At 34.8% G+C, this 18,964-nt stretch overlaps 1 protein-coding gene across 2 annotated transcripts in view; it reads right to left on the reverse strand.

The window, feature by feature from the left end:
* Positions 1-7,909: 7,909 nt before the first annotated feature.
* Positions 7,910-18,964, reverse strand: part of LOC110457729 (14-3-3 protein epsilon-like) — a 49,153-nt gene continuing 38,098 nt past the window's right edge. The window contains exons 4-5 of one of the 2 annotated variants that reach the window (XM_021509110.1): positions 9,879-10,228; positions 7,910-8,632 (exon numbers count right to left, since the gene is read on the reverse strand). In XM_021509110.1, coding sequence (XP_021364785.1) covers positions 8,580-8,632; positions 9,879-10,228 — 403 coding nt within the window. In that variant the 3' untranslated portion in view covers positions 7,910-8,579. Of the gene's footprint in view, positions 8,633-9,878; positions 10,229-17,890; positions 18,643-18,964 lie in introns of those variants that run through there. The other variant, XM_021509112.1, reaches the window with a different exon arrangement.

Raw genomic sequence — 18,964 nt, forward strand, 5'->3', positions numbered from 1 at the left:
CGCGTTAGCGATCACGGCTACCGAAAATTTGTCATCGAATTCAAAATTGACCCAAGGCCAATTTTTAATAATAAGGTAAAGTTTTAAAAAGTAGGTCACGGGGAACTAATCGGTTAAAATAGCTTTTCTAAGTTCACTTCTAACCCCAGTTATTTGTACAGTGTAGGTCAAATTTTGATAAGTAGATCACAGTGACCTAATTATGTAAAAAAAAACATGTGTTCCACGGCTTCCGGTTCCATTTTCAACATTGAAAACTGATTGATTGATTGATTGGTTTTACGTCCACTTCACTACCGAGTAGTTCGGTTATTCAGCAGAAGAAGAAAAGACGGAAAAATGAGTAGAAGGGATAAAGTATGGAGTGAAGGAATAGAAAAGGGAGACACGTAGGGGAGGGAAGGAGTCGTCCATCCTATATGTACAAATCTAATTATTGTAAGACGGCTCCTCAGAAACTGACGCTGGATCCATTTTTAAGGGGGTCAACTTTCATGTTTTTCATTTATTAAGTCCTCTAGTTTGATAACATTTGATCAGCATGTGTCGTTGAGATTGAAATGATCTTTTGGATTTTGTATTAATCTGCCGTTATTTGGTTTGGAACGCCTGTACGCTAGTGTTGTCAGCGCTATCGGTGGCTAGAGTCGGGTGTCTGATCGTCCATTCCAGATAGAATAGGCTACTTGCCTGGAATCCTATGCTGCCACGGGCGTAACTAGCCCTTGTTCGGAGTGGAGTCATTAAGGAGCAGGTCCAGGGCAGGGCCTTGGTAAAGGGATGCAAGGCAGACAGATAGACAGACATTCTTTAATTATTTCCTCGAAGGTCAAGATTATTACAGAATAAAATGCAATCAAAATGTATACCCACACTATTTCTTGCATTTCATAAATTGTTTTGCCATTATTCATATGGCGTTAAAAAGGTCGTTCATTTCGTTGAATATTGTTTTCAACGTTTGTGAAATGTTTATCATCAAAAGTTCCCAGATATCATTAAGACGTATTCATCACCTAGAAGAAAACTACACTGTTCATTATCATCTAAGTCTAAAGTGTTCACTACTTGGTTGAATAATAGGTCTCTACTTTTGTACGGATAAGGACATATTATCAGGAAAAGCAGAATTACATCGTCCGATTCTTTTCCACACAAACGACATATTAACTTTTCTGTCACATAAAGAAACGACCTTTTCAGCATTTCAGTTATTTCCCAAGCAACTGTAACACCGGATTTACTCCTTGGCAAGAACGAATCTGAGCGTATCTGTGCAGCCCTGGCCTACTGTCCAAATCCTCGCGCCATTGTCGATCGTAAAATGCATTTAGAAAACATTTCAAAAAACGACTCCAGCATGCTTTAGGAGGTACGAATTCGTTAAAGATGAAATCATTTACGAAAGAAGTGATACCGAACTTTTCAAAAATACACATAATGTAAGGAATGAATCCTATTCAAACTTTACTGCGAGGTTCGTATATAACATCGGAAAGACGTACTAGGAATATTGCCTTTCATATAAATGAGATGCTATATATATACACCGTTGCACAGCTTGTTCCAAAACATAAATTTTTGTGTTTCCACTGCATTCATCATTCACGATGCACGTTTAGGGGACCTTAGGTGTAGAATTTGGATACTAACCTCGGTAAGCTTTGGTTCTTACACAAATCCTACGCCTTTGGGTAGAATTTTCATATCTCCTATATTTCTACATACGATATACTCCATCACTCTTCTTCATTGATTCGAAGCGAAGTAGATGATTCACTGGGGCTAAGCTACTTTCTATGTACACAGCTTTGTGTTGGTCCATCTGGCATGTAACACACATTTGTCTGGGTGAAGATTGTGTTTCCTAGAAGGAGGCACGGTAGTCTCGTGGTAGGACACCCGGATCGTGACCGTAGAGTTGCGGGTTCCGAGTCACGGCACGGCACTGTGTTGCATCTTTGAGCAAGATACTTTACTCCGCTTGTTCTAGTCTACTCAGCTGTAGATAAGTATGTGATTGGGCAGTGCTAGAATTGTTCAATGCTAGCTGTGAGCGCCAAAATGGCAGAACCGGCTATATGCTCCCCAGGGAGTTGAGAAAGATATTGTCTGGTTGCAAAGGCCCTATAACCACGGATACTAAATTTGTGAACCGCTTTGAGACGACCTACGAACTAGGTTGTGATAAAGCGGTATATAAGGACCTTGAATTGTTATTATTATTTAAGGACAAAACAGCTGTATGATGCTACAGTGCAATTCCTACTGTATTTATTACCAAATGTTTAAGATGCAGTCACCTGTGTGTGTTACCTTCATCTTTGGTTGCTGAAGGGTTGATATGTTTTTCAGCTTTGTTATATTCCATCTTTGCATATTGCAGAGTTATCTTCTCTTGTGGGCAGGTATTGATTGTTACTCATTGGTTTGTGTGAGAAAATTACGTCTTTTACTCAAAAATTGATGACGTTACTCTCACAAACCAATGACGTAACAATCAATACCTGCTCACAAGAGCAGATAACTCTGCAATACGCAAAGATGGAATAAGAACAGAGACGGGCCATCAGCGTAGGTTTCATAATGAATTGTGATATTTCCATTTATATCGCTCGAATGAAAACTTAAAGATCGAGAAATGGGGAACGTTAGTGTTTTCTTGAAAGTACTTTTCAATGTTTCACCATTTGATGTAAATGTATGCTAGTTGTTTGCCATTCCACTTGACTATCGAAGTTATTTATCAATTTACACTGTCAAAATATTTTTAGATTGTTCAGTTGAGAAGTTTTGAAGTGGTGATTCACCAAAAAAAAGCTTTTCAGGAGTAAAAACAAACCTCTGTTTGACATTCAACTTGACTATCAAAGTCATATTACAAAACATAATTTTTAAGTGGAGCCAGTACCTGTTATACATTACATCTCCAGCACACATGCAGGCATACGCACATATGGAGATATTAGCCAGGTGGCATATGACCAGTAGTTAGCGCCTGATAGGGCAGCTCCTGCGAAGTCCTCAAAAATTGTATTGGTTTATGTATAGGCTTATTGTATTAATTGTATATCTATGTACTGTAAAGCACTTTAGAGTGGCTTATGTTAGCTAAATAGGGCACTATATCAAATGTTGTATACTTTTTTATTTATTTATTTATACTGTCAAAATATTTCTAGATTGTTCAATTGAGAAGTTTTGAAGTGGTGATTTACCAAAAATAAAGCTTTTCAGGAGTAAAAACAAACCTCTATTTCCTAGCTTTCACTTCCACACCCAGTCAAGGCTGCGAGATATGCCCTTGATTTAACCCTCTTACCACTGTAAACCATAATGGACTCATCCTGATCTGAAGAAATGACTGTGATTTGGAGGTCTTTGTCCTTTGTTTAAGATGTCTTCCGAAAACTTTCTGATAAAGAAAAGTTACAGCTCATCCACTGTAGTTCTTGTCTGTTTAGTTTTCCGTCTTGTAGATCGATGTGGCATTTCGCAAATTCAAAGGACTTAGCTGAACAAGACCAAGCAACTAGATAACCTCCTGGACTAGTGTGCACTCAAAATTCCAAAGAGGGTGCTGTAATTTGTTATTACAAATGTGTATTGAGTTGATTTGAAATGAAGTTGTCAGTGGAATTTCATTATTATAGTCTCCAACAAAGATCTGCAATCATTAACTTTGTTGACAGGAACTTGAGATAAGCCAATAATAAAAAAAACAAAAACAGTCAGGATCCTGATCAGCCTCTATAGAGGTTCCATCAGTATCTATTATCATTAAGTTTGTTCCCATTGGCTAATCTCCAGTGCCTGTGGTTTGTCCTAGTAAATTATTCATAAGTGAGTCATCATATATGGTTTTCTTCATGTGAAGCCATGACTTTATAAAATGTTGTGCTCATCCTTCTTTGACAGCTTTACCGTAGCGAGAGTTTATCCAGCCGTCTCTAGGATTTCTGTCACTGCTGAATCTTGCGTCGATTGGAATCTTTCTAGTTTCTAAATGCCCATGTAAGCTCAAACTGAGACTCGTTATCTGTTCAATGTCTGTCCATCTGTTTGTCAACTATTTCCATTGCAAGACTACTCCCTCTGAACGGTTAATAAGACTTTCACCAAATCTGGTCTGAAGCATCACTGAGCACAGAAGACTCAATGTTGTACGAGTACTATTAACTCATTCACCCCTGAAGACACATTTGAACTCTCCCAATTTAAAGGTTGGAATAGTTCATTATGAAATTTTAGGGGTTAATGAGTATTAAGTATTGTAAACGGTCAACAAAGACACATAGAGTTTAGAACTGGATTCATTTTAATACTTTTGCTAAAAGCAAAAAAACTGACCAGCATGGCCCTAGTGAAGGGTATTTTCCATATCTTTGTCCATCTACACATAACATGATACAAAAGTTTCAAAGTTACTTCTAGTGTAATTAAAAAGTGCAAGTAAGATTACAAATTTTCACAAAAAAATATTAGACATTCTTATGTTATATGATACCAGTCTTTCAATGCCATATACTTGAATTTTGACCGACAAACAAAAGAGATCGTTATTGATTTTATAAATAAATAAAAAATTACCTAAATTTTGTTATAAATCTATTAATATGACATATTTGTATCAGAAATACAACTTTTGAATTTTACTCGGGTATAGAATTTAAAAATATCTTTTTTATTCCAAATCTTCTCAACTATTTTACCGTTTGTATTACCCCTCTTTGTGCAAATTTTGAATCTTGATACAGGAAATTTGGCTGGTTGTTTCCATTGTATATAATATATTTTAAATCCAGTATATCCATTCAAAGGAAAATGTGTGAACATCAGTTGAAAATTACATAAATGTACTACCAAGTCAAAGAAAATCACAATTTTACCATACAGACAGTGTAGTTTGAAACAAAAAGTGATTCATACAAAAGTAATCTGGGTATGCCTAAACAATAAGTCAACTGATAATGTAAAAAGTTTCAATTTTTGATTTTTTTCCCATATTTTTTTAATAAGCAGTCATTAATAGAATTTTACAATTGGCAAAACTTTATCAAAATGAGAAGAAAACCACTACCTCACCAGCAAATACTCTCACCGTAACCAACTCCATCTCAGCATATCTAGCAAAACATTTCTGGTGTGTTTGGCATTTTCAGCAAAAGCGTTTTTTACAGATTCTAAAAGTGAAATTGACACATTCACTGTATGGAACACAACACTCCAGACAATACAAATAGCACAACAATCATTTTACTGATAGAACTTAGAAAAAAATGTGAAAATATATATATATATTAATAAAGAAATGAAACCTTATCAAAACCTTGATTTCACAAATCACTTATTAAAGTAACGTAAGCAAATATGGTATAACAAAAATTCAGATTTATTTTTCAAGTTGGTACGGCTTCACTGTACAAACAGTGAGAAAGTAGTTTGTTTTGAGTATGAAACATTTCACTGTACTTATGATATCTCATTCGCAACTGGACTCTTCATAAATCATTGCAGCAGATGAAAGAGAATTGGCTTTTTAACTCTTCCACCCATATGTAACTTGAGTAGACTCTACCATACATTCATCTGGATGAGTCCATTATGGTCTACAGTGGTGAAAGGGCTAACAGATTATTGATGAAATGTGCTCTTGTCTCTGAATGAGTCCTGATTCACAATTTTGTGTTTCATGCAATGTTATGAATTGTGCAGGCCCTACCAAATAAACCACTTGTCCTCAGAATACTTTAGCGTAATAAATACCTCCTTTTTAAAAAGATTAAACAAATCAATTATTTTCAGTATAATTTCTGGAGGGATTACTTTTTTCTTTCTTTTTAAGTACTCAATCTTAGATCAACAAATCAGTTAAATTGAAGTGGAAATTAAACAAAAAAATCTAATATTAACTTTTTTATAAAAAAAGAAGTAGGTGTGAGTACGTCTAAAGTGAATGTATTTTGTTTGGTCCGAGTCCATCATGTGGATTTTCAGCGTACATGAAGTATAATAATCTACGTAGGACAAAACCCTTCAGAGGTTAGCTGTGTCTGCTTCCTTATCATCTAGTATTTCACCAACTATTCAATGGAATGAAAAATATAAAAACTGGAAAAAAAGTAAACATCTTATAATTCGATACTGAACAAAAAAAACAAAAAAACTAAATCAACCATAACTTCATAAAATGTTTAAAAAAATAATTTTCAATTATCAAATATACTAGAGAAAAAAGTCAAACCTGTGCTGAAAACAATACAGAAATTACTGTAAAAGCATATATTTTTGTTGGGGTTAAATTTCGTTGTTAAACCCTTTCACCCCTATGAAACCTTAGTAGACTATCCCATGCGTTGATCTGGATGATTCCATTATGGTCTACAGTGGTGAAAGGGTTAAGGGGACAAGTCCGTTGGGTTTATGTTTCATGGAATCAATATTTTAAAACCCTGTGATTTTTTCTTGTAAGTAAGATGTTTAAATAGACAGGCGTGATGACATAGTGCAGGTAAATATAGGTCAGGTATATGATCAGTCTATAAATATTGACATGTGCTGACGTTACCTGTGTAACGATAACTGTGTTGCAAATATAACGCTTGATTGACACGCTGTTGTTACAAGTGTTTACCACTGTGCCTGTGACGATAATTACACTGTTGATCATGACTTGTGTCTAAATGTAAACACACTGTGGATTTGTAAAAAAAAAAAAAAGTTTATTAAATCTTTTCGTTTAGTTTATATTTCGTTATTTTGTAAAACCACGAAATTAAATCCCCACCGAAATGTGATGCTTTTACAGTAGTACAAACAAATGCTGAAACTGTGACTTATTAAATCTACATATTCATATGTATTGCTACACAATGTACTACAATTAAACATGACTAATTCTAAATCTGAAATACACACATAAGAAAAATGATTCTAGTTTATCAAGATATATAGGAATAACAGGACACCTAGTACTGTAGACCATAACTAAAAATAAAGTCACTAAATGAACTTAATATGGATATATTGTAAAATCATAAATTTTTGTGGGACATTAAATTTCATTTATTTCGTGGATACCAAAAATCAAAGAAATTAAATCCCCACGAAAACATAAATTTGGTATGATATAAATAGGAGAAAATTAAAAATCGGTGAAATATAATGTCCTTGAAACAGGCTAGTATATGAAAACCTCAAAATTTTAACCCCACGAAAATAAATGGTTCTACAGTATGTACTAAATAAAACAAACTATCAAGCATTTATGTCTTATCAGATCTCAACCATGGAAATATATTTGGTCAGATAATCATAAATAATGGAACTTTTATACATAATAGCTTTTTCTCATACCTGTAGTGGTTACAAATTAACTCTCTGTTCATAAAGTTTTTATCTTAACTACCAAGAATGGGATACTAAAATTCCAAATATATATATATATGTAATATAATCCTGAAATGAGATTTTTTTTTGTTTATAAATTAACATTAGGTTAATCAGTAGAATATTAATGTAATGAACGGCAGCTCTATCTAATTATTTCATTTTTGATTGAAAATTTCTTTAGAAAAAAATATCCTTACAAAAATATGAAAGAGTTTAGCAGTGCACACAAGTTTGTTAAGAGGGTATTTATCTACATTTGTATCCTCACAAAGCGAACCTGAGAAATCAAACTCAACAACTAGTATCATGTGTTGACATATTAATCCAGGACAAAAGGGATTCAGTAAAGCTTGAAACTAATACAAAACACATCAATGCCTATGAAATATTTGAAATACATAAGAAATATATAATCAAAATTTGGCATTTGTTTTAACTCCAGCCCTCCTTGTCCCCAAAGAAACTCAAAATTCTCCAAAAGTGTTTTCTTTTTTCCACATTTCATTTTCTTTTTTTTAAATGTGATTGATAGTGATACACTCAATATTTGCTTTTGTGTTCGATAGGAGGGATGTAAAGAACGAAAAAGAATAAAAAAAAACATCCATCGAAAACATCAGTTTATATTCTTTTGTCATAAAAAGGTGGAATCACAGCTGGAAGTGAAAAATGTTTGGAAGAACAAGTATCGGAGAATGAAGTCTCCTGGCAAACAAAAGCAGTGTTATACAAGAACAGAAGCCACAGTTACATCTAAGAGTTGAAGTAAGGGGAAAATATCCATATGTTTACACGAGATAATGTCACTGATCGTCAGCGTTGTCTTGGCGACAGTAAATGTTTTAGGTACTTTCATATAACTGATTGATGGTGGGGGGAAAACTTCCCTGTCACTTTTCAGCTCTAAATATTCGGGATGTTCCAGGACAATCTTTCAAACACATTTTTTTTTTTTATAAAATACAGAAATTGTTGTGTGAGTTAACAGGCTTAACTAAGTGTCCACATTCCACTGTATTAAGACTATAGATGGTATGTTTTCTGTTCCTTCGGCTTCAGATGTTAGCTACATGACTTCACAACTTCCCAAATCCACATTCTTCCTTGATAAAATATGAAGTGTTTGTCTTTATGGTGAAGTAACATAAGAAAACCGCTGCAATCTGCGGAAGGTAGTGGCAGTGGAATTAAGACTCTTCTTGTTCCCCTTCGATATCCTCTGGCCTCTGGACAGCTTGTTCTACAATAACAATTATAGCTCTGGTCAGTATTAAACATGAACAGTAAAAAACATTTCCAAAATGTCATCCTCCGACATCTATATGTCAAATTGTCTAAGTCTTGTGTTAGGCCAGAGGAAACTCCAACTATCTGACACCCTGTTTTGTTATACAACAAAGATTTGGCACACCAGGTCAAATGATTTCTGGATTTTGTGTGTGTAATTTGATGGGGTTAGCAGGTTTTCTTTGCTCAGTTGAAAGTGAGTTTTAGGGCTTCAAATAGGATATGAGTAAATAACACAAGCCATTCGGATTGATATGTCTCGCCTGTGCCCCGCTTTGACCATCAATGTACATATAAGAGAAACTAACTTAAATGCAAAAACTTCATGTTGATGGAGATGCTGACAAAGTCAATGGACCATGAAAGGTAGGCTGCATCCAGCACTTGATGCATGGGTTGATATGTACTACCCAAAATGCATCTATAGTCCAAGTTTGGTGTAACACTTATAGCCTATGAATGCCAACTGAATTTGGTAGGGTTATATAGTGTTGTAGGTCAAGGTCATCTATTTGAGGAAACTTTATAACACTCTATCCCAGGTACCTACTGGCCAAAAAGCATTGCTCTAGGCCTCTTTTGTTATTCATCAGAAGTTGTTTAAAGGTTTTTACAATTTTGACCCCTGTGACCTTGAAAGTTAGTCAAGGTCATTTATTTACTTTATGCTAGTTACCTGCTGGCCAAGTATTTTTACTGTGGGCCTACTAATTATTCAGAAGAAGTTGTTTAAAGGTTTTTACATACTTAACCCATGTGACCTTGAAAGTAGGTCAAGGTCATATATTTGAGGAAACTTTATAGCACTCTGTCTCTAGTTACCTACTGGCCAACCATGTGAACTTGAAAGTAGGTCAAGGTCATATATTTGAGGAAACTTTATAGCACTCTGTCTCTGTAGGTACCTACTGGCCAAATATCATGGCCCTAGGTCCTCCAGTTCTTAAAAAGAAGTTGTTCAAAGAAAATGTTGATGGACAACGGACAACACACCATACCATGAGCTCATCTGGTACTTCGTGCCTGGTGAGCTAAATATAAGATAAAATGTATGTTTTGAAATTTTGGTATCAACACCAAAATATTTTTTAGGTGATTTGAACTCATTCACCCCTGAAATTTCATAATGAACTATTCCAAACTTTGAATGGGAAGAGATCAAATGTGTCTTCAGGGGTGAATAAGTTAATACATCTTACCATCTCCATCTTTGACAGACATGTCAGCTGTCCACAGTGTCAAGTTGTCTCTCAGCAGCTGCATGATCAGGGTAGAATCCTTGTAGCTCTCCTCATTCAAGGAATCAAGTTCCTGAATGGCGTCATCGAAGGCTGTCTTTGCGACACTGCAGGCTCGGTCAGCCGAGTTCAAGATCTCGTAGTAAAAGACAGAGAAGTTCAGGGCCAGACCTAGCTTGATAGGATGTGTAGATTGAAGCGCATCTGCTTTTTCGGCAGCTAGCTTGTAGGAGGTCAAGCTGTGTTCAGCTGTTTCCTGTCGTTCATTTCCAACAGCAAACTCAGCAAGGTACCGATAGTAGTCTCCCTGCCTGTGGAAATAAAAATCATTAAACTTTTAAAATGATGAATCAGAATGCTGGCTAGACCATCCTTTCTTGAAACAAAGCTTTCAGTTATTTGTGTAACTTGACATATTCATTAGAAAATGGCATCACAAAAAATTGACATAATATTTTAATGGGTCAGTCCAAAGAGGCAACACATAGTTCAGTGTGGTGAAGTCCTCTGATTAACCCTTTCACAACTGTATACCATAATGGACTCATCCAGATCAATGCACGGTAGAGTCTACTAAAGTTACATAGGGGTGAAAGGGTTAAGAATTGATCAACCTACATGAGGGTATAATGGTAGATTGTATTAAAAGAGCAACAAAGGGATGGCATTTTTTGAGTACCTATGGTACAAAGGCCTGAGTTTATCTTACCTTGCCGACTATATTTTTAGTTTTTGTTGTTGATTGATTTGTTGACTTAAATTCAACTAGACATGAAGGCTTTAGACATTTTATTTCTTCATATTTAATAGATGTAACTCCTGTGACCTTGAATATAGGTAAAGGTCAATCAAACTGACACTCATATGGTTTTCAAAATTGACTTTATGTAGATTACCTGCCTATTTTAAATTTCGTTTTGTAAGGTGACTGACAGAAATTCGACTCATAATGAGAACTCCTTTAAATCAAGTTAATAAAAGCCATTTCCACGATTGATCTTTTCAACATGCAGTTGTAAACACAAAGTATTAAAACTGATTGTGGCACGAGGTATACTCCAACACTGTCTGTGTATTCAATATATTTTACAGCGAAGTAAGTACATACTTGTCTCAGCGTTGTCACAGAAATGAGAATTCTAACTGTCATTTTCTATGCATGTGTCATAAACATAGTCGATGCAACATAATCACGCCTGGTCTTCATGATCAGGAGAGTTCCTTTAATTTTAATTTAAACTATGTGTGAAATACATCTATGGCTTGCACAACATGTTTGTACTGTAACCCTTTCCTCACTGTAGACCATAATGAACGTATCCAGACAAATGCATGGCAGCTTGACAATAACCCCAACATCAACCATTGCAGTTGAAACTGAACAGCCCTAACATAAACCATTGCAGTCGCGACTGAACAACCCTAACATAAACCATTGCAGTCGCGCCTGAACAACCCTAACATAAACCATTGGAGTCGAAACTGAACAACCCCAACATAAACCAATGGAGTCGAAACTAAACAACCCTAACATAAACCATTGCAGCCGCGACTGAACAACCCTAACATAACCATTGGAGGCGAAACTGAACAACCCTAATATAAGCCATTGCAGTCGCGACTGAACAACCCTATCATAAACCATTGGAGTCGAAACTGAACAACCCTAACATAAACCAATGGAGTTGAAACTGAGCAGCCCTAACATAAACCATTGGAGTCGAAACTGAACAACCCCAACATAAACCATTGCAGTCGCGACTGAACAGCCCTAACATAAACCAATGGAGTCGAAACTGAACAACCCTAACATAAACCAATGGAGTCGAAACTAAACAACCCTAACATAAACCAAAGGAGTCGAAACTAAACAACCCTAACATAAACCAATGGAGTCGAAACTGAATAACCCTAACATAAACTATTGCAGTCGTGCCTGAACAACCCTAACATAAACCAATGGAGTCGAAACTGAACAACCCCAACATAAACCAATGGAGTCGAAACTGAACAGCCCTAACATAAACTATTGCAGTTGAGACTGAACAGCCCTAACATAAACCAATGGAGTCGAAACTGAATAACCCTAACATAAACCATTGCAGTCGTGCCTGAACAACCCTAACATAAACCAATGCAGTCGTGCCTGAACAACCCTAACATAAACCAATGGAGTCGAAACTGAACAACCCTTACATAAACCAATGGAGTCGAAGCTGAACAACCCCATCATAAACCAGAAAGTTGAGACTGAACCCCAAAATAAACCATTTAGAGAATCTCAACTAATGGTTTATGTTGGAATTGTTCAATAGACCATAATGAACTTATCCAGACAAATGCAAGGTAGCTTGATATAGACCATTAGAGTTGACACTTAATAACCCTAACATTAACCATTGCAGTTAACACTGAACAACCCTAACATAAACCATTAGAATTGACACTAAACAACCCTAACATAAACCATTAGAGTCGACACTGAACAACCCTAACATAAACCAATGGAGTCGAAACTGAACAACCCTAACATAAACCAATGGAGTCGAAACTGAACAACCCTAACATAAACCAATGGAGTCGAAACTGAACAACCCCAACATAAACCATTAGAGTCGAAACTGAACAACCCTAACATAAACCAATGGAGTCGAAACCGAACAACCCTAACATAAACCAATGGAGTCGAAACTGAACAACCCTAACATAAACCATTAGAGTAGACACTGAACAACCCTTACACAAACTAATGGAGTTGACACTGTACAATCCCAACATAACCCAATGGAGTTGACGCTGTACAATCCCAACATAACCCAATGGAGTTGACACTGTACAATCCCAACANGGAGTTGACACTGTACAATCCTTACACAAACTAATGGAGTTGACACTGTACAATCCTTACACAAACTAATGGAGTTGACACTGTACAATCCTTACACAAACTAATGGAGTTGACACTGTACAATCCTTACACAAACTAATGGAGTTGACACTGTACAATCCTTACACAAACTAATGGAGTTGACACTGTACAATCCTTACACAAACTAATGGAGTTGACACTGTACAATCCTTACACAAACTAATGGAGTTGACACTGTACAATCCTTACACAAACTAATGGAGTTGACACTGTACAATCCTTACACAAACTAATGGAGTCGACACTGTACAATCCTTACACAAACTAATGGAGTCGACACTGTACAATCCCAATTGAATGAAGCTTAATATATTCAGACTAGTGCAACAGAGATTTCTGTTTCCCAAGAAAACCTGTTAAGCGATTTATTCCAATGCCAAACGCGAGTGGAGACAGATTGCAGGTTGTACATAGCTAAACATAAACCACTGGAGTGCAGACCGAGTGTATCCTAATATTAACCAATTATGTGGAGACTGAATGTTACCAAACCAATTAGAATGGCGACTGCAGGTAGATTATACTAAACAATCTGAGCAGAGATGACCACAATTGAAACTGGTGAGATGACATTGAATGTATGGAGTAAATGAGTGGAGATAGAATGTACAGCAGAAATCATTGATGATGACAATATAAAGCGTTTTTTATTGAAGATCAGTATCTGATTTGAGTGAAAATTACTGATTAATTAGACAGCAAACTAGATAATGTGAAATTTATCAAGAGTACAGTACTAGTTGGGGGAAAACTATCAAAAATGCTCTGCAGCTTCTATTCCGTCTTTGTGTATTGCAGAGTTATGTTACNCGTATTGCAGAGTTATCTTCTCTTGTGAGCAGGTTTTGATTGTTACTCATTGGTTTGTGCAAGAAATTTACGTCGTTTTCTCAAAAATTGATGACGATACTCTCACAAACCAATGACGTAACAATCAATACCTGCTCACAAGAGAAGATAACTCTGCAATACGCAAAGACGGAATTGACGAAGGATTTTATTACGATCACTTCCCCTTCAATTTTATATGTTGTTACTTATTAAGTGGAGACAGTGAGAGATATTCTGCAGGCATTCAAAAATATACCTGGTCACATTTTTTCAAGCAGATTTGAACTGAGGGCTACTGATTGCTACTAGTCCAGTGCTTTCCTGAATGAGCTAAAGATTATTTTTTTACATTAAGTAACAATCATCTAAATGGTTCATCTCTCTGGTATAAACAACACAAACTCGATGAATTCTTTTTTGAAATCTTTAATATTCAAAGCAGTACAGATCTTGGACATTCTAGCTAATACAGTACAGTGTGCTTTTCAGTTCACACAACATGGCAAAATTCAATTTTAAATACAGGTTATACTATTTATTTAGTTCATGTACCGTATACATATATATATGTGTGTAAATGTTATCATCTAAATTCATGAAATATAAAGGAAGGGGAAAATGAAAATTTAAATATCTAACCATATACTGTATAATCCAATCTTTCCATCACAATGGCCTGAAAAATGATAGATTTTTTTTTTAACATTAATTCAGACTAAATAAAACTTTAAGAATAAAACCAAACCTTCTGGAACACAAACCCCTGTAAATTGTTATTGATCTCCCATACATTACATGTATTATCAGCATGCTAATAGATAGAAAGGTAGTTAAGGATCTATAATGGATGTTACAGGTACACAATGTACAATTTACACTTGTACTAAAACAAGGAAATATTTCAATATATCATAGTTTTTGTATAATTGTTTCATAACCAGATGATCTTGTTTAAGTTGCTTCATGTCTTAATGACATAATAGCAATTCTTATTGCGTCACAACGCGACAACAATAGAAATCTCACCACTTTACCGACATTGAAGAAAGTTTATAGAGTACTGAAGAGTACATTATATCTTATCATAGTTTGCATCCTTGATTTAAGATATCTTCTCTCTTCACCCCTGCAATATGTCATGATGAATTGAAGGCTCACGGTAAGCTATTTGATTACTTTCAGGCATAAAAATCAGACTAATCTCTAGACTGATACCAGTCCTTCGAAGATTACAGAGGGGCTACACTAAGCTTCATCAATCACATCAGAATACAGTCATCTACTTGTATCATCTGCTAAGTGTCCTGTAGAGAGCCTTAGATTTTGTAATGACATATTCCAGGAAAGCAGAGATGTCTATGGTGAGCAGAACATTTGGATTTGGAGGATGCAGTTTGATGACCCCAACTTTACAAAATTTATCTTTGTTGATGACCTTGACCTTACAAAATTTGTCTTTGTTGATGACCTTGACCTTACAAAATGTCTTTGTTGATGACCTTGACCTTACAAAATTTGTCTTTGTTGATGTCCTTGACCTTACAAAATTTGTCCTTGTTGATGACCTTGACATTATAAAATTTATTTTTGTTGATGACCTTGACCTTACTAAATATATCGGTGATCAATGACCTGATCCTTACAAAATACAAAAGGTAACTACTGAATTATACTGTGCATTGGGATATAAAAGCTTCCAGAGAGTTCGGAGTAAATGGTCTTCCATCCAGCAAGTTTTGAGTACTATTGTTGATTTTAATTGCTGTTTCACAGGAGTCTACAACATATGAATTTTAGAAGAAAAAGAAAGTGGGGAGGGGGGTGGGGACACATTAAAATATGCCCCAATTTTTAGAAAAAACAGATGAACTTTGCAAGGGGAAAATATAAGGCCCGAAAATCACCGAAAATCATTCTGCTATTTCTTCTCCAAACAGTTTTATGCATTACTGTTTTTTTACCGTTTTTTTCTTGGCCCAGTTTGGAGTACTGTACAACCTTTTCTCTCTCTGCACAGTAGTCAAGGGTGCATGATAACCTATGAGAAACACTATTTCACTCTTCCTACCATTATAAATGTGGCAAGAATATTACGCAGCTTCATACTCTGGGTTATAAGTGTATATCATGATTTGATTAAATGACATGCAATGACCATAAAATGTTTGTAACGATACATTTGCTACAGCAATGAGGACTAGTATATTTTGTCTTGTCAATAAACATATCCGACCGTTACGGCATTCCAGACCAATGCAGCTATTAAAAACTAGTCTTGTGTTTGGTCTAATACCAGACTTTATCTCTTAAAAGACAAAAAATCTAAATCATAAATACCAACATCAAAACAATTAAATACCATTTATTTCACATCACTTTAAACCAAAAAAATTAGCGTCACTTACCAGGTAATTTTTTATTTAATTTTTCATCATGAGTTCTCTAATTTACTTGGTATGAAATCAACGTTTGTGTATCCTTACCATTATAATTTCATACAAAGGAAGAAAATGAAAATGTTCTATATGGTCGATATATTTAAAGTATTTTCGATTGTTTAATTTTACAATGATAATCTGTTAACATATTTTAATTATCACATATGATAATTACATTTCCTCTGGGGGTTTCTCCTTCATGACGAGATGATCAGTAAGTAATCCTGTAGGAAGTAGATCTCGGTGGAAAACAGACATTCTAATTTAACAGCACATACCATTATCAAAAATCTACTGGAATTTTCTACCATAAATTATAAAGAAAAACAACAACATCATAGATGAACAACAGAAATACCAACATAAGTGATAAAACCATTAGTGATTCACACTGCCAAGTGGAAAATCCTCTGTAGGTTATTTACATGTCATCAAATAATTCTGCACAACTGAATTAACAAAACTAGGACCTTATCATGGAAAATACAGAAATACAGGTATGTATTGAAATTCAAATAGCAAAAAAATCTTATAAAACATGTAGTGTCAGTAATTGAAAAAAACATAAATAGACCGTATACAGTTGTATATATAAATAAAGCCGAATTTATAGTGTCCGAATATTCAGTTGACATGGTCTTTTTAAGGTATGCTTTTTGCCCAGATGTAAAGGTTCATACAGACTTTTTCAGGACAAAATTCAAACACTTTCCAGCATTTAATTGTAGTTGTCCAAGAAGAAAATTTTGGGAGAAAAGGGTTGAGATTTTCTGTTTATAGTAAAAGGATATCACTATATAGCACAAAGTTAAAACAAATCACAACTAATTAAAAATACTCAACTTACTTCTTACGACAATTTTTCTATCAGTACAAAACCTTAAAAATAGTCCTTCATTTACAACACTTCAAAATATTTCTTCATAGAGAAGAAAACACAATAACCCTTTCACCCCTAGAGACTAAACATGGACTTGTCAAGATCAAAGGATGGAAGAGTCTATAAAAGTTAATTAGGGGTAGAACGGTTAGTTGTCTCCAGTATATTTGTTCCAGAACTTTCCCCAGAGTTCTAATGAAATTCCAGCGCTTTTACAGGATTTCAAGCACTGACCTCACTTGCCTGTAAGAACCTTGACACAAGAGCTCTACATATGTGAAGGATAGGTCATGCTAAGGCGAAATAGAAATTAACATGATACACAATATCATAAACAGTTACCGTCTAATAAGCTATCTACTATAATATAATTTAAGTCTTTAACTGCAGTTCATAGCTAAAAGCATTAGTGGCATTTTTTTCTTGTACTAACTTTTTATTACATGCTAGATACTAATTTGTATAGCTAGGAAAAACATTCCAACCTATTTAAGGGCACATGTAATATGTTTATTTGCTTCAATCAAAAAATTCTAGAAATACATAAATTAACTGGGTAAAAAACCTTTCCAGAAGGTTAAAAAAAAAGACTTAGGAAAAGTGAAAATCTCGAAAGTTAAATCTGTGAGTTAATTGTTTGGTATCAAAAACAAGAAGCAATGGATATAGTGAAAATGTCATGCTTGATAAAATAAATAGGAGACTTTTTCTTTTGACCTATTTCAGCATGTGCATAGTTTACAAAAAAAGCAAAGTACACTTTATGTAAATTATTTAAATCTAAACCAAGTTTTTGTTATGTTTAAAACAAAGTATCTTGAAAACAAAATTTTACAACAAAATAACTTACAACAATTAACTCGCAAAACAACCCGATCAGAATTGTTTTTTAGAATTTTATATTTATAAAGCATAAATATTAGTATTCCTTATTTTTCAAGTGCACCTTAGCACAACAGAATACAGATTGTAAATGAATGACCCTTAATTGTTCAAAAGAATGGTCTCATTTAATTTCTTCAAAAAAAATAATAAAAAAATACTAATAATGTATTAAACAAATAAACTTAATCACATAATGTCTCGTTTGTGATCGAATCACTGATCGTTTATCAATTTTCAACACTAACTGATATCATACAGAAATTTCCTAGAAACATGATGTCTTGTCCCAAACAATTAAAAAACATGGCACCAGTGTTTAAACCACAAAAGTCTTTGTATCACGGACACATTATTGACCGGTAACCTTGGAAATATCGGGGGAAAAGTTGATTAAGGTTTTGATTGCATCCAAAAAAGAAATAGCCAATCATGATGACAACACCCATAACACGTGAAAAACAACAAACATCCATATTGCTAAGTGGAATTTCTGAGTTTTTTTTATTACAGGAGAGTCAACAGATGATGAATATAGTTTTTAATCTACTTTATTTTAAAACAAACTACATCAATCTCTGTTCTAGACAGAAGGTCTACAGCTCCAGTGTGTTTTGTCACTAACGAGTTTCCCAAGTAGATGTTGCTGAAGTAAGATGGAAATGATGACAATATTTGGAGGTGGTCCCATGATAAAACTTATCATAGTCGTTTGGGCATATAATCTTTCCTTCTACTCATTGTCCTCGCCTTCCTGCTGACATTCTGTGGACATAAAACACAAGAAAACTGAGAATACAATCTTCCTGATCCAGTGTAGTCAGAGAAATAATTCTTGGCAAAGTCTCACGGCCTTTTTGTATATTTATTTTTTACAATTGAAAATTAATTATTTTACCTTGAATGACAATGACAGTGGCTGATTTCCACATATTTGACAAGCAGTGTCATTATACTAAATTAACAAAGTATGAAACAACCCTGTTTATAACAGATGGTCCAAAGGGCCTGTACCACTCAATCTAGTGAAATTTCACTGTGTATTCAATTTAACTTAGACTACTGACACTACATTGTGTATTTTCAT

The sequence above is a fragment of the Mizuhopecten yessoensis genome, unplaced genomic scaffold, assembly GCF_002113885.1.
Source record: "Mizuhopecten yessoensis strain PY_sf001 unplaced genomic scaffold, ASM211388v2 scaffold9301, whole genome shotgun sequence".
NCBI classification, from domain to species: Eukaryota; Metazoa; Mollusca; class Bivalvia; order Pectinida; family Pectinidae; genus Mizuhopecten; species Mizuhopecten yessoensis.